Source organism: Monodelphis domestica, chromosome 1, assembly GCF_027887165.1.
Source record: "Monodelphis domestica isolate mMonDom1 chromosome 1, mMonDom1.pri, whole genome shotgun sequence".
In the NCBI taxonomy this organism is placed as follows: domain Eukaryota; kingdom Metazoa; phylum Chordata; class Mammalia; order Didelphimorphia; family Didelphidae; genus Monodelphis; species Monodelphis domestica.
The window spans coordinates 274,379,671-274,396,294 of NC_077227.1; the positions used below are offsets into that span (position 1 = coordinate 274,379,671).

General features: G+C 33.1%; 1 protein-coding gene across 7 annotated transcripts in view; it reads left to right on the top strand.

The window, feature by feature from the left end:
* Window positions 1-16,624, top strand: part of SYNE2 (spectrin repeat containing nuclear envelope protein 2) — a 416,774-nt gene that overhangs the window by 231,674 nt on the left and 168,476 nt on the right. For all 7 annotated transcript variants that reach the window (XM_056810866.1, XM_056810871.1, XM_056810867.1 and 4 more), the window contains 6 exons: window positions 1,759-1,899; window positions 6,738-6,920; window positions 7,352-7,489; window positions 11,708-11,896; window positions 13,294-13,416; window positions 13,612-13,794. In XM_056810866.1, coding sequence (XP_056666844.1) covers window positions 1,759-1,899; window positions 6,738-6,920; window positions 7,352-7,489; window positions 11,708-11,896; window positions 13,294-13,416; window positions 13,612-13,794 — 957 coding nt within the window. The remainder of the gene's footprint in view (window positions 1-1,758; window positions 1,900-6,737; window positions 6,921-7,351; window positions 7,490-11,707; window positions 11,897-13,293; window positions 13,417-13,611; window positions 13,795-16,624) is intronic.

Below are 16,624 nucleotides of genomic sequence, written 5' to 3' on the forward strand. Positions count from 1 at the left end.
TTAGTCCCGGTCTCTCAGCATTCTATTATTGATTTCAGATATCCCTAAAATTGCAATTTGATAAATAAAACATTTCTTAATGTCAAAAATTAAGCTTAATTGATGGATTTAGTCATTGATATTTCTATATAACACATGCATTCGGTATCATATTTATGCTAAGGAAGCATGAACATGTAACAAGTATTACTGATAGGAATATTACATCCATAATGCCAAGACTATTTGTCTTAGTGTTCTTAGATATTAATTATGTAAGTTACAATTTTATTTTCTACTAGTGTGCATTCAGCAGCAAACCATATCACTTTGTCCCAAAAGATCTTTGAGTAGTTTCTAAAATATCAGGGACTATTGATTTCTTTATAACAGCATATCTTTATCTGCAGAGATTGAGTGCCAGATGGAAGAATGCAAAAAAAAAAAGCTTTAGAAGACATAGATGAGAAGTTGATAATATTTGTGACAGCATTGCTCATTCCTGTTGTTTATCTCTCATTTATGCAACAGAGGAATACAGGTCAAACTGAATGTTACTCTATTGTAAACAGCATATAGAATCTTTTAGAGAAGTCACAAACTCTCTAGAGTCTATAACGTCTGGGCCTTTGAAAAATTTCGCTTGTAATTTAGATCAGAGGTACAATTTGTAAGAGATAACAGCTAACAGTTATCATCTGACAGTAGATACTGTAGCATTCCATATAATTCAAATTGTTTTTTTGTGTTTCTTAAATCATGATTTTTTGCACCTCATCAAGTGGTACACATAGGTGAATTACCTGTACAAAGTACCCCCTCAAAACAATCAAAACTATTCTTTATCAAGTAGAATTTTTTTTCTAATAAAACTGGAAGCTGATATTAATATTTCAGTCTGGTGGGAAGTACCTAGGATCAGATCAGAGTGTTCTAGTTCCTAGTTCTATTATTAATCTTCTTTATGACCTAAGGCAAGTCATTTATCCTCTCTGTACCTCAGTTTCCTTTTATGTAAAATGCTTGTAAGAGAATGTTGTGGGGCTCAAAGGAGAAATTGAAATTTTTAATTTTCAAATAAAAAAATACTAGATATAAGTAAGATATTATCATCACCATCATTTGTTTTAATGATCACATCAGACACCTATCAGTGTAATTTTCAAAAAGAATGAATACTTATGGGGTACTGAAGCAGCACATTTGTCATTAATCTACAAGAGACAAGTTATTTTCTTTAAGGAATCATTCAGGTAGAAATCATGCTGCTCAATGACTAGGCTTTGATTATTGTGAAGAAAAACACTAAAAATATTAAGCAGCATATATTTTCAAGTGTCCTCTAGTTCAAGACGATATTGTTTCAGCCAAATGAATATTAGGGTTGAAATTACCTTTTCTTTGGCTTGCTTAGTTTTATTAGAAATGGTGAACTTGTGTGCTTAGCCAAGATAACAAGTCATAAATAATTTATTCTTAAGTTCACAGTATAAGGTAAGCCGTATCCTTTGGCCAATATTTCAGATATACTAAATAATACATACCTTTTGTGGCATTTGGCATGAATGTGAATAGTCAGTTTAGCAGAGAAAAATTGCTATTCAACACCAAATACACCACATTAGTATCCATGTCTCACATGAGGGTGTCAGAAGTTCTTGAGGGATTATTCAGAATGAATTTGTGTCCCACCTCCAGATTAGCCTTTGTCATGGAGTAAATGAATGGGATGTTGAATAATCTCTAGAAGTTGAATAAGCCTCTCTCTTTTTATAACAGATTAGAAATGAAGTCTTGAAGAGTTCACCTTCTTATATGATGAGAGAAAAAATAGAAGAAATTAATCATGGGCTTCAGAATGTTGAAAAGATGTTACAACAGAAAAGCAAAAATATTGAGCAAGCTCAAGAAATTCAAAAGGTAATGTTCTCTCATTCTTCCTTCTCAGGCAGGAATTTTGATAACTTTGACCTGTACTTCACAATTTGAATCATTCAGGAGATACTTGGTCTCCAGTGTATGTTTTGATCTATCCTCAGGTAATGAAATATTAGGCACCTTATGTGGGCACAGACACTGGGCCCAATTCACCAAGCATGGGTTTGCTGGAACTATGGCAGCAGTAGAAACTTGTAATGGTGAATAAAGCTTCCCTATTAGAAATAAAGATTATATATTTTTTCATGACTATTAAGATCCATCCAATCATTAATTTGACATTTTGTGGTTGACATTTTGTGGAAGCTTAAAAACAAAAAGGAAAGCAAGCTTCTCATAGCAAAGAGGATTCAATAGATTATGAAAGATATTTTCTTTCTTCTTCTAATTCCTTAAAGAATTCTTTTTTTATTTTATTTTTTTATTTCTTTATTATTTCTTTATTTCTTTATTTTTATTTATTTTTAATTTAATTTAATTTAAATTTATAAATAATATATTTATATTTATATATATATATATAATAAAATTTAATTTCTTTAATTCTTCTTCTAATTCCTAAAAGAGCAGGAAAATGTCAAAAAGTTCAAATGTAATTCCATTTTCAACTGAAATAGTATCAAGGGTACGCTAGAGCCAGTTCTAACCTGATTACAAAAGCTGATTATTTAATATTCACTGTAAGCATTTACACATTAGAAACTATTGTTTTGTTGATTGCTTAGACTTAACAAAATATTAATAATGCAAATAAAACTTAAAGTTGAACATACATTCCTACCTACTCCTCAGCCCTATTGTTAAATATTTATCAGTACAACCCAATATTGCTCTATAAACATTTTGTGAACCCTGCAGGAGTGAAGTAAGAAGCCTCAGGGAATGATGCCATCACCAGATTGGAGGCCTGGTGACTCTAGGCTAATAATAATAATAACTGTAATAATCTATATAACTTACATTTACATAGCAATCTAAGTTTTGCAAAGTCCTTTAAAATCCATTTTCTTATTTGAGCCTTGTCACGTCTCTGGACAATATCCTTGTTAAAACCTACCATCTCCACAGCATTAGAAAGCATCTTAGAGTATATCCAATCCAACCTAATCCTGGAAAAAGATTTCCTCTTCATCATACTAGGCATGTGTTTACTTGTTTAAGTAAGGGAGAACTCACTACCTTATGAAACAGCCTATCACTTTTGGTTTGCATTTTTTTTAAGTTTTAAATTTATTTTTAAAAAACGTTCCCCCCAATTACATATAATAACAATTTTCAACATACATTTTCCAAAATTATGGGATTAGAATTGTCTCCCTCCCTTTTCTTCCCTCTCCCCACCCTGAGATGGTAAGCAATTTAATTTAGGTTTTACATGTATGATCAGACAAAACATTTCCATATTAGTTATTGTGAGAGGATATATCATCTTATCATTTTTGACTAGCTCTAATTGTTAAGTAGCCCAAATGAGCTCCTTTGCATCTTTTATCCACTACTGCTACTTCTGCCTTTTGGGACCAAACAGAACAATTTGAATCCTCTTCTTTCTACTTCCATACTCCCTGGAAAAACCTCTACCTTATTGCTTTTCCTAAAACAAGGCATCTAGATTGAAATACAATAATCTAGATGGATCTGAACAAGACGAATTACTGTGGGACTATGTTCTGCCTGTTCATATTATATTGGGAATATTGCATTTAGTTTGGGGATGCCACATTTTAGAAAGAATGTTGTGTATGGTCTTGAGAATTCATGTCTAAATTCCCAAAGTGCACATGGAATGTGAAAAGCAGTTTTAATAATTTTAGAGGATTTTATTTCACATTAATTAGGTGATGCATTGGAAGAAAAAGTCTCAAGGTATTTCTATGCAGGTAAACCCAATTTAGTCAGTTTTCATATAGACAAGTTTCCTAGAGATTACCACATTTAGATAACACAAAACAAAATGATTAAAGATTTTGCCTTCAAATTCCCAGATATGTCCACATGCCCAGATATAATCAGAAGAAACCTCAGAAATCAATCTAGTCCAACCAATAACTGAATAGGGATCTCTTTTTCCTTTTCTAACATGCCCAATTCATCCATTTGAAGCCTCTGATTAACAGGGAACTCATTACTTCCCAAAGTTATACAATTCACTTTTTTTAATGGCTCTGATAATTAGGCTTCCTTTTATGAACTGATAGCTGCCTCTATGAAACTTTCAGCCATTGCTATTAGTTCTCTTTTCAGGGACCACTTGAAACAAGTTCATATCTCAGAATCACAGAATTTCAGGGTTGGAAGTCATTTTATTGGCCATTTAATCAAAGCTATGCCAAAAAGAATCCATAACTTTAAAATATCTGACAAATGAGCAGATATGTTCTTCTTGGATGCCTTTAATGATAGGTAATGTCAGGATCTTGGGAGCTTATAAATATTTATTGATTGATTCATTGACTAAATAATTCTATTTTACTTTGGAACAACTTTAATTGTTTAAAAACAAACAAACATTATCTAATACCTTAGTTCTAAGTATTCTAAGAAAGAAGAGCAAGAAGCAGGAGACAGTTGGGATTAAGTGACTTCCGCAGTGTCATATAGCTAGGAAGTATCTGAAGGACAGGCTTGCTACCCCTGAACAACTTTAATTGTTAAAGAGTTTCTCTTGTTTTGAAGTTTAAATTTGCCTCTTTGCAACTCCCAACCATTGTTCCTAATTAAGTCTCTGGAATGAAATTGGATAGGTCCAATTCTTCTTTCATGTGACAGATCTTAAAATATTTGAGAGGGTAGGTAGATTGCTCAGTGGATTAAGAACCAGACCTAGAGATGGGAGGTCCTGGGTTCAAATTTGACCTCAGACACTTCTTAGTTGGGTTATCCTGGGCAAGTTACTTAACCCCCCCCCTTTTCTACGCCCTTACTGCTCTTCTGTCTTGGAACCAATATACAGATGGAAGGTAAAGAGTTTTTTTTTTTTAATAATTGAAATTACTAATTATAGCACCCTCTTCCCAAGTTGTTGCTTTTTCAGGCAAAGCAATACCCCTTCCTCCAACATTTCCTCATATAACAAATTTAAGGTTGTTGCAATCTTGGTTTAGCCTATGCACATTTCTTAGCTTTTCAAATGTCCCTTTAAAAAACTTCCCACTAAAAAAATTCTGAACTTCACAAACACAAAATAAGATGAGCATTTCCATATACAAAGTGAATGGTAAAAAGAGAATTATACATGATGATAAGAATTTGCACCATGGGCAGCTTGTTTTTCTCTCCCAGTATGCAAAAAATTCAATGTGTTATTTTCAAAACTGCCCTGCTTGTTTGTGTTTTCTACTAACTTTCCTTCTGTTCTCTTCTTTAGATTTAAAGAAATTTTTTTTGGTAAACCTTATGCTAGCCTCTTCCTCTAACTGCTCCCTTCTCAAATTGAAAGAACCAAAACTTTTATATAAAGTATGACTGTAGCGATGCCCTTCTTAGACATGATAGAATGCATATCGTATTTCAATTGTAGTCTGATCAAAGAAGAGTAATCAGGAATTATATCTGCCTGATTCCTGGAAACAATGCCTTTTTTAATGCAGTTCAAGAATACATTTTTTTGCTGGGGGGTTGGGGAAGAAAGGAGAAGCTGCCATACTATTCACTGAACTGAAACATTATCTACTAAGACCCTCAAATCCTTTTCAAACTGCTAATTATTTCTCTGTGTCTAATATTTGTGAAAATATTTTCTTGAGCCCAAATAAAGACTTTGTATTTATCTCTAATGAATTTCATTTTCTCAGATTCACCCACTACAAAGATTATTTTGACCCTGACCGTTTTATCCAGTGTGTTAACTTTCTTTCTAACTTTGTGTCAGATTCAAATATAAGTACATTGTATACAAATATACACATATATAAGAATATAAATATGTTAATATACCATTATATTTCTTTGCAATACATAAATATATAAACATATTAATAAGTATATCATTATATTTTTAAATATGATTTTAAACATGATTTTTTAAAAAATTCCTTTGTGATAAAAATGTTAAATAAAACAGTCAAGTAATGATTATACTTGTTCTTCATATCAGACTCCCTACCATAGGGCATTGAACCATTAATGACTATTCCTTGCATCTCCACATTCAAGTAATTCTGAATTCATTTAATTGCATTCATCTTAATTCATCTCTGTCTCTGTGTGTTTTCTAAAGAATCATAGCAGATATATTTCATCAAGTGCTTTCCTAAAATGTGAATAAATAATATCTATAGCATTCTCTGATCTTCAGTTAACCTAACAAAGAAAGGAAGTAAGAGTAGCCTGATGCCCCTTGTTTTTCTAGACTTCCAGTCCCTTTAATTGTTCTTTCTAGAATTTTTCAAGAAATCTAAATCAAATTCACTGACTTATAGTTTACATGTTCTCTTGACTTCCTTTACAGTAATATAGAGAAATTTACCTTTTTTCCAGTCAAATTTCTATTTCATATCCTATCCTTCAGATATTTGAAGATAGCTATTATGTCTCTGGGGCATCTAGGTGGGCTAAAGGATAGTTATGGGCCAGGAAACAAGAAGACTCATCATCCTGGGCTCAAAACTGGTTTCAGATACTCACTAGCTGTATGACTCTGGGTAAGTCACTCCTATTTGTTTCAGTTTCCTTATCCACCAAATGAGCCATAAAAGGAAATAGCAAACCACTTCGGTGTCTTTGCCAAGAAAACTTCAAATGAAGTCATCAAGTGTTGTACATAACTGAAATGATTGAATGACAAAACATTTTGACTTACTTCTGATTTCCTTCTACAGAAAATGTGGGATGAACTAGACCTCTGGCATTGCAAATTAAATGAACTAGATTCTGAAGTCCAAGATATAGTTGAACAGGACCCAGGACAGGCACAAGAATGGATGGATAATTTAATGGTTCCTTTTCAACAATACCAACAAGTGTCACAGAGAGCAGAGCACAGAACTTCACAGTTAAATAAGGTGAGCCTATGATACCTAGATAGCAGAAGACTATGATGACCTGTAGTGCCAAAAAAGCAGATTACTTTTTTAGAATTTCTTAACCTTTAAAAAAATGATTTTGATTCTTTTTTTCCAAAATAATTGATTTCCCTTGGAATCCTATGCATTTTTTCATATGTTCAGGAACTAAGAAGGTTCATAAGGCTTCATCAAACATGTCAAAATGGAATCCATGACACACATAAAAATTATGAAGCCTAGTTTTACAGAAAACCAAAATTCCTAGATTTAAATTTTTAATTATTCATTTTTGTATTAATATAGTTACCCAAATAAAAGAAATGGATCTGTATACCTATCTTATTCTGATTAATCCTCAATTTTGAATTATTAACATTTTATTAAAATAAAAAATATATTTTAAAAATATTATAATGTTCTTTTCCCAGGCCATACTTAAAATGGAAGAATATAATGACTTCTTAAGGAATACTGAGACTTGGATAGAAAATACCAGTAGTTTGCTAGCTGGTCCTACTGACTATAGTTCTTCAAAGGCCCTGAGTCACCATGCTAATACTCTTCAGGTAGGTCTATGTTTTTATGAGTCTCACTGAACCAAAATACATAAGTGGTGTAGATGCATACAGGAAGAAATGCACTGGTATAAGAAATTTTCACATTCCTGTCTATTACTGGAACAGAATTCCAAGTCTGGAAATTCATATAACTGTCATCTAGTAAATATATTTCCTTCCTTCTATATTGGAAAAAATATACAGCCTGTAAAGAAATATTATTTTATAGAATTTAATTTTACAATTACTTCCAAAGAAAAGCATGATGAATTTGTAAGCAAAATGTTGCCTTTGGAATTGATCATATTTTTTCATAACTTGATTTATCTCTCTTCTTCCCAATTGCAGTTTCTTTTAGCATGTTGGTCCAATGATTGTCATTCCACAGGATCCTTCTATAAATGTCAGTTTCTTCCTTCTCAGTTCAGTAGTTCATTGTCCAGTACATAAGTGGGTTTACCAAATTAGGAGACAAAGATGATGTCTGTTCTGGTACAAGTCTGAACAACCAGTATCACATTGTCTGTTCCACAAGGGAATGGATGATGCTTGCTGTTTTTGTGCTGCCTTCTGCTGACACAATTGTAAAACTACCATTAATACCATTCAGGAAAAAATTTTTTGAGGAAAAATTCTAAATTAGTCTCTAGTCTTGTTTAAAGAGAGAATTAAAGAGAAAAAGGAGAAAGAGGCATGTGATAAAAGATAGGATTCCTGAAATTCACCCAAAGTTCAAAAAGCCCTTCTAATGGAGTTATTCCTGAGAATTTTACCCCTGGGAAATCTCCTCCCTCCCCTATAAAACTACTGCATAGTTTACAGAAAAAAGTAGTTATATTCTTTTCGGTTTTGTTTTTTGTATGGAGAACATAGAAATAATCATCCTAATTTTTTGCATTATAATATGCTGAATTAAGAAATGATATCTTTAAAACTATGTTTTTCAAACTTGGTTCATAACTTCCTTCTGTTTACATTTGCAAAAGAAAGTTCCAAAGGTATAAAGTTGAACCAATACATATTTTGAATGTAATTAAGGCAAATTTGTTCAGAAATCTCTCTTGTTTTTCATGTAAAGCTTTAAGAAACCTAGACTAACAAGTATTATTTGTGTAGCACTTTAGCATACACACACATACTCACATAAACATATGTATATCTTGGAGCCAATACACAGTATTGACTCCAAGACAGAAGGTAAGGGTTTTAAAAAAAAAATATGTATACATACTTACATATGCACATATGTATAAAATAGGAATAATAATACTTGTAATACCTACTTCACAGAATAGTTATAAAAGTATGTTTTATATACTATATATGCACAATATAGAATGTATTTTTATTATTCATATTGAATTATTAACTGTTGGACTATCTAAGCTGTGTGATCCTTTCCAGCTTTCAAATTTCATGGTTCTGTGGTTTGTACTACTGTTAGTTAGTTAGTACTTAAATAATAAACTTATATTTTGAGGGAAAGAAAGAAAGAAAGAAAGAAAGAAAGAAAGAAAGAAAGAAAGAAAGAAAGAAAGAAAGAAAGAAAGAAAGAAAGAAAGAAAGAAAGAAAGAAAGAAAGAAAGAAAGAAAGAAAGAAAGAAAGAAAGAAAGAGAGAAAGAGAGAAAGAAAGAAAGAAAGAAAGAGAGAAAGAGAGAGAAAGAAAGGAGGGAGGAAGGAAGGAAGGAAGGAAGGAAGGAAGGAAGGAAGGAAGGAAGGAAGGAAGGAAGGAAGTTAGGTAGAGATAGATTTTAATTATTAAAATTAGATTTAATATATAATTATTTGACTTAGAATACATATATACTATAATAGTAGGAGATAGACATTAGAAAGATGATTATCCTCATTTTTCCAAGTGAGATAGCTGAGGCTCTGAGGTTAAGAGACTTATCTATGGTTACACCAAGTGTGGAGCTAGAATTTGAACTTATGCCTTTACTACCTCCAAGTCCTATATGTGTATTAGCCGAACCTTATCCCAGAGCACTGATCTGTTGCTTTATAATTGGGCATCATATTCCAGATAGCATGGATAAAATAACTCTGTCCTGATCAATTTATCAGAGCCTGATACCTAGTACAGGTTACACAGTATTCACAAAAGGGAAAGAAAAACATAACACCTACAGTGGCAGGTGTGATATATTTTAAATCCTGCCATTTCCTTTAAATACTAATGATTATGGTATTTTACTTTGCATACAATTATAGATTTAGAGATGTAAGGAACCTTCAGAGTCATCTCATCCAAACTTAACTCATTTTTCAACTTAATAAATTGAGGCCCAAAATGTTTAGTGACTTGCCCATAGTCACAAAGGTACTAAATGATAGAGATATGATTTTAACTAAGATTGTCCAACTTAAATCTAGCATTCTTATTATTGGACCATACTTCTAATAATTTGTGGTTTCTAAATGCTTCTTTCACGAACTGTGGAAATGGAAATGCATTAGAAAAATATGTGATTGACCACATAGTGTGATAGGAATATGATTGGGGTTTTGATATTAAAAGTTCACTCTACTGCAAATATGAATAACATGGAAATAGGTTTTGAACAATGATTCATGTGTAAGCCAGTGGAATTGCTTGTTGAATTCAGAAGGTAGGGAGGAGAGAGAGAGACAGAGAGAGAGAGAGAGAGAGAGAGAGAGAGAGAGAGAGAGAGTATGTTTATTTCAATCATGCAACATGTAACCATGGAAAAATATTCTAAAAAATTAAAATTAAAAAAAATGCTTCTTTCACAAAATCCCTAGGAGAAAGCATCATGTGAGTGCCTATACACTGGTTTCTATAGAACATATAACATTGGTATTCAATTCAATTAAACAAATGATTACTAATATTCAAGGCAATGGAGGAGGTATTCATGATTGAAAGATAAACTAAGATAAATATGGCACCAACCTAACTTTCAAAGAGCTTATAATTAAATGGGCTGACCTCTCTCTATTGGGCTCTGTTTATAGGTGGGAACTTCCTCTCTGCTTCCGTGATGTTGACAGTTGCATCTGTAGGGGTAGCCCAATGGTTCCATTAGCAGTTCCATCATAGGGACCTATCAAAGTGGACCTCTGGTGCTATCTGTGTGTTATCAGCATCTGACAACCATAGTATTCTTATAATTCAAAGTTATAATTTGTAGGATAATATAGATTTGCATAATTTATAATATTTAGATTCATTTTTGTGAGTATTTTTCAGAGCTCTATTTTAGTAGAATAAACTGATGAAAGGATATATTAATAGCTTGAATTTCTCGAAGATAATTTGAAGTATTAGGAATTGTTAAATTTGTACATTAATTTACTTTCATGAATTACAAAAATAAAAACATATGAGAATGCACATCTAACAATAAAAAGTTGCAATTGTTTTGTTAGTTGTTTTGAAGGAAGAGTAAAAGATTTTATTTGATATATTATCCATTCAATATTTTATTTTATTATTGTTGATATTGTTGTTGTTTTCCCTTTTTTAAAAAAATGCCCAAGAAGATGTTAATGCCCAAGAAGATGTTAAGATTGATGACCTTTCTCTTATAAATATCTCCTCTAAGCTAACAATGCAGATATCAATAGAACCATCAAAGCAGTTACAAAGAACAACATGTCTTTAATAAGAACACGGAAGATAATGCTCTCATGGCCATCACACAGAGTTATACCATACAACACCACACAATCAAGTCTTGAGACATTGGGAACAGTGTCCCTGGGAAAAAACTACCACTACTGGGAATTTCCATCCTTCTAAAGAACTTAGGATTCTATTTATAACTAAGGAAATATAGAGAAACAGCTGAATAATTACATTGAGGCTTGGGAAAGAGGTTGTGTAGCCTGAGGCAAAGGTATTTGGGAGCCGCCTAAATGCAATAAGAGAAACTAAGAAACCAAAAAAGGGCATTTAAGACTTGACTACCTCTACTACTCCTATTTAGGGTGCTCAATGGGTGCTTGATAGCCTGTTGTTCAGTCTTGGAATTTCTTGAAGGAAAGTTTCCATGGGACAAAGGTAAATTTTGGGTTTCATAAAACAAGTTTGACATAGGCTATTTGTCCAGTGCTTTCACTGTAGAGCTAAAAATGATCATTGAAAGTATATGTCACATGGTTTAAAATGTAGCAAATTCTAATCTCTGATGTATACTAGTAAATTGATATTTTTTATCTTTTTGATATTTATCTTTTCTTTTCTCATATTCATTTTATAGATGGCTTTGGAAGATTCAGAACAAAAGCAAAATCTTCTTCATTTGGTTTATTCTGACTTAGAAGAGTTTTCAGCAATCTTTGAAACAGATGACTTTGCACCAATTAAGTTAAACCAGCTAAGTGCTAGAGTCACAAATCTGCAGCAAAAAATAATAGCAAGTCTTCCACAAATCCAGCACATGGCTGATGTAAGTTTTCTTGCAGTATTACTTTGTTATTTTAATTTACATTTATTTTTTTTACTAAAGAATACCTACATCTACATCCCTTTATTATTAACATAGACATCTCTCAATTGTCTACTGTCAGACTATTTGTATTGTGATAATTTTCAGTCTTTGGCAAATTTTACTTTCAGTTTCTTATTGATTAAAATTAATTAGAGTAAAGATTGTTTACACTATATAATAGTTCTTAGTTATTTATCTTTCCCTTTATATCATGTAGCCCAGAAAAATGACCTTTCAAACTAAAATATACTCAATTTTTAAAAATTATCCTTACCTTCTGTCTTAGAATCAGGACTAAGTATTAGTTCCAAGGCCAAAGAATGGTAAAGGCTAGACAATTTGAAGTTAAGTGACCTGCCCAGGGTAACATAGAAAGTGTGTGAGTCTGGATTTGAACCTAGGCCTGTCTTTAGCCCTGGCTTCTTATCCATTGAATCTCTTAGCTGCCCCTAAAGCATATACTTTCGATGGAGTTGTATTAGACGTCTGGTTCTTTGTAGTCCCATTTGGAGTTTTCATGATAAAGGTAGCTAAGTGGCATGCCATCTCCTTCTCCAGCTCATTTTACAAATGGGGAAACTGAAGCAGAGTTAAGTGACTTGACCAGGGTCACATAGCTAGTAGATTTCTGAGACCAGATTTGAGATCAGGTAGATGAGCCTCCTTAACTCCAGCCCAGGCATAAATTCTATCTACTGTGCCACTTAGCTGCCCTAAATGATATACTGTTGTTGTTCAGTAACTTTTTTTTTTAAACCCTTACCTTCCGTCTTGGAGTCAATACTGGGTATTGGCTCCAAGGCAGAAGAGTGGTAAGGGCTAGGCAAGGGGGGTCAAGTGACTTGCCCAGGGTCACACAGCTGAGAAGTGTCTGAGGCCAGATTTGAACCTAAGACCTCCCGTCTCTAGGCCTGGCTCTCAATCCACTGAGCTACCCAGCTGCCCCCATTCAGTAACTTTTTAATGATATCTGACCCTTCATGATTCTGTATGGGGTTTTCATGACAAAACCACTAAACTGGTTTACCATTTCCTTTTCCTGTTCATTTTACAAATGAGGAAATTGAGGCAAACAAAGTTAAGTGACTTGCTCAGGGTCACCTGGCTAGACATGTCTGACACTGGATTTGAACCTGAAAAGATGCATCTTCCTGGCTCTAGACCCAGCACTCTATCCTCTGTGTACCACCTATCTGCCTTAGTGGCCCACATTTCTATTTGATTTCGGTTTTACTACAATACATCATGTTATCTCCTGAGAACTCAACCACTAAAAATAAATCATATTCCTATATGTGATTAACATGCAATGAAACAGAAATCAGCTTTTATTTAAATTGCTTTTTAAATTCTAGGAGGTGATTGCTATCGAAAATGAAGTAAAATCAATAGAGAAGAAGGTTTCAAAAATCAAAGCTATCTTGTTTTCCAAAGAAATATTTGATTTTTCTCCCGAGGAACATCTTAAGCATGGAGAAGTAAGCATGGATTGTTTTTTAATATATTTTAATGATTGTTTTTGACCAGTCAGGCAGTAGCAATCTGAGGAAACATCTTAAAATACCCAAGTATTATTTCCAGTGTTAAACAATAGAATTTATTATTTTCAGTAATTAAGCTTTGCAATTACTTTTTCTTTCAAATTTACAACATTTTGGCACCTTTTACTTTAGGTCATACTTGACAACATAAAGCCCATGAAGAAGGCAATTGCTGAGATAGAGTCTTATCAAGTGGTTCTGAGGTTACCTGAAACGGGAATGAAATCTTTGCCAGTATTTGAAAGGACAAACCAGCTTTTACAAGATGTGAAAATGTTAGAGAAGGCGACCCATGAAAAAAATGAAATATTGAAGGTGAGTGATTTATACTGACTTAAAATGTAGTGGGTAGAAATGTTCATAAAAACACTTGCTATTTCCATTTTCATTTTTAAGAGGGGAAAGTACAACTGTTTATGGCTGCAATTTGTTGCCTCCTAGTTAGATGGAACAATAGATAGAGTTTTGGACCTAGAGTCAGGAAGAACAAGTGAGAATTATGTTTTTGACTTACACAGCAGTGGGTCATTCTTCAAAATTTGAAGGGCACTAATTCCATGAATAGAAATTTTTGAGTTCAACAGTTTAATTTCTTTAATTAAACTTTAATTTTTTAATTAAACCCATCTTTACAGATTTTATTCTTTTTTAACATCATTTTAAAAATATATATATTCCAAATTTTCTCTGTCCCTCACTCCCTCAAACCCCTCCTCTCTCCTTGAGATGGTGAGCAATCTGATATAGATTTTACATGTACACATTGTGAAACATTTTTTCACATTAGTCATTTTGTAGAAGAGATGATACATTTTTTAAAAAAGAAAAAAGTATACATGCAGATTCTATCAGTTTTTTCTCATAAGATGAATGGTATTTTTATCATGATTCTCCAGGATTGTCTTGAGATAATTACTCAGACAAACTAGGTCATTCACAGTTGTTGATCAAAAAATATTGCTGTTACTCTATACAATTTTCTTCTAGTTCTGCTCACTTCATTTTGAATCAGTTTATGCAAATCTTTCCAGGTTTTTCCAGAATCTTCCTGCTTGTCATTTTTTACAACACAATAATACTCCATTTTAATCATCTACCACAGCTTGTTCAATTATTCCCCACTTGATAGACAATTCTTCCATTTCTAATTCTTTGCCACTACAAAAAGAACTGCCATAAATATTTTTCTACACATATGTATGTCCTTTTCCCTTTGTTTTTAATCTCTTTAGGATGCAGGCTTGGTAATTGCATTACTAGATCAAAGATCTGTATGCACCGTTTTAGAGCTCTTTGTGCAAAGTTCCAAATTGTTCCTCAGAATGGTTGGATCAGATCATAGCTCCCCCCACACAGTATCCCAGTTTTCCTCATCCCCTTCAACATTTATCATATTCTTTTTCTGTCATCTTGGCCAGTCTAATAGGCATAGATAGTATCTCAGACTTATTTTAATTTGCATTTCTCTAATCAAATGTAATTTAGAGCATTTTTGCAGATGACTATAGATAAGCTTTGATTTTTTCATCTCTAAACTACATGTTCATATCCTTTGACCATTTATCTGTTGCAAAATGACATTCTTATACATTTGACTCAATTCTCTATATATTTGAGAAATAAGAACTTTATCAGAGATATTATAAAAAATTTCCCATTTTCCTTCTAATCCTGAATACATTGATTTTGTTTGTACAGAGGCCTTTAATTTAATATAATCAAAATGATCAATTTTACATACTATACTGCTCTTTATCTCGTTTTTTCATAAATTCTTTCCCACTGCCCATAGACCTGACAGGTAAACTATTCCATGCTCCCCTGATTTGCTTATGGTATCACCCTTTATGTCTGAATCACAGATGTATGTTGACTGGATCTCGGTATACAGTGTGAGATGTTGGTCTTTCCCCAGTCTCTGTCATACGGTTTTCCAATTTTTCCAGAAGTTTTTGTCAAATAATGAATTATCACCAAAGCTTGAATCTTTTGATTTACCAAGCATTAATTTACAGTGGTCTTTTATGCTTGGGTTTGTATATCTAATCTATTCCACTGATCCACTATTCCTTAGCCAGTATCAGATTGTTTTGATGATTACTGCTATGAGTTGACCTTTTTAATGCCTCTGGTGATTGAGAAGCCTTGTCAGAAGCAATATTCTGCTTTCTAGAACCCCAGTTGAAACTGAGGCACTTTATTGGACCAATTTTGAGGAGGAAGAAGGCTGTTATTATAGTAACTTTGACTACCACCTATTGCATGCTATCTCTCAAGGAGAGCAGAGACTTTAAGGATGCTAGAAGCCATGGTATAGTCTTACTAGCACTCATAGGTGGCAATAAGTTACCTCCTTTTCAACTCCCTGTTTAGAAGCTACACCCAAATTTTCACATGGGATATATCTATATTTTTTCTTTAAGATTACTTAATTTTTTCATCATATTTTGGCCACGTGGATATGCAAGTTAACTCTGCCAGTTCTAGGCTATAGCCACTTGGCCATAAAATGTACCTTAACTTTGACTATTCCTCCCCCTTTAGTGTGAATATAATACTTCTAGGAGCAAGTCATATCTATATCTATATCTTATTCTTTTAAGGGAATTATGGGCAAAATTATAAATTTGACCTCTCAGTAATGTCATAGGCAGCTATGTGGCAGAGTACATAGAGTGCTAAACCTGGAGACTCATCTTCCTGAGTTCAAATTTAGTTTCAGACTCTCTGTGACCCTGGGCAAGTCATTTAACCCATTTGCCTCAGTTTCCTCATCTGTAAAATGAGCTGGGGACAGAAAGGGCAAACCCCTCCAATTTCTTTGCCAAGAAGATCTCAAATTGGCTCACAAAGAATCAGACATAACTGAAAAATGACTAAACAAATCAGTACTATCATAGTTTATTAAGCTAATCCTAAAACGATGTTATGCAGAAATTCTTTAAAAATTTCTCTATTTATTCATCAAAGGCATCAAAAGAATCAGGCACAAGAGTATCAGATGCTGTGTGTGCATGTGTGTGTGTGTGTCTGTGTTAGTTTATGTGTCACTGCTTTCCATCAAATAAATGAAAAAAGTCTACACGCAGGAATTTTCACAAAACTTCTAACAGGAAGATGCCAGCAGATAGTATTGGGTCCCAGC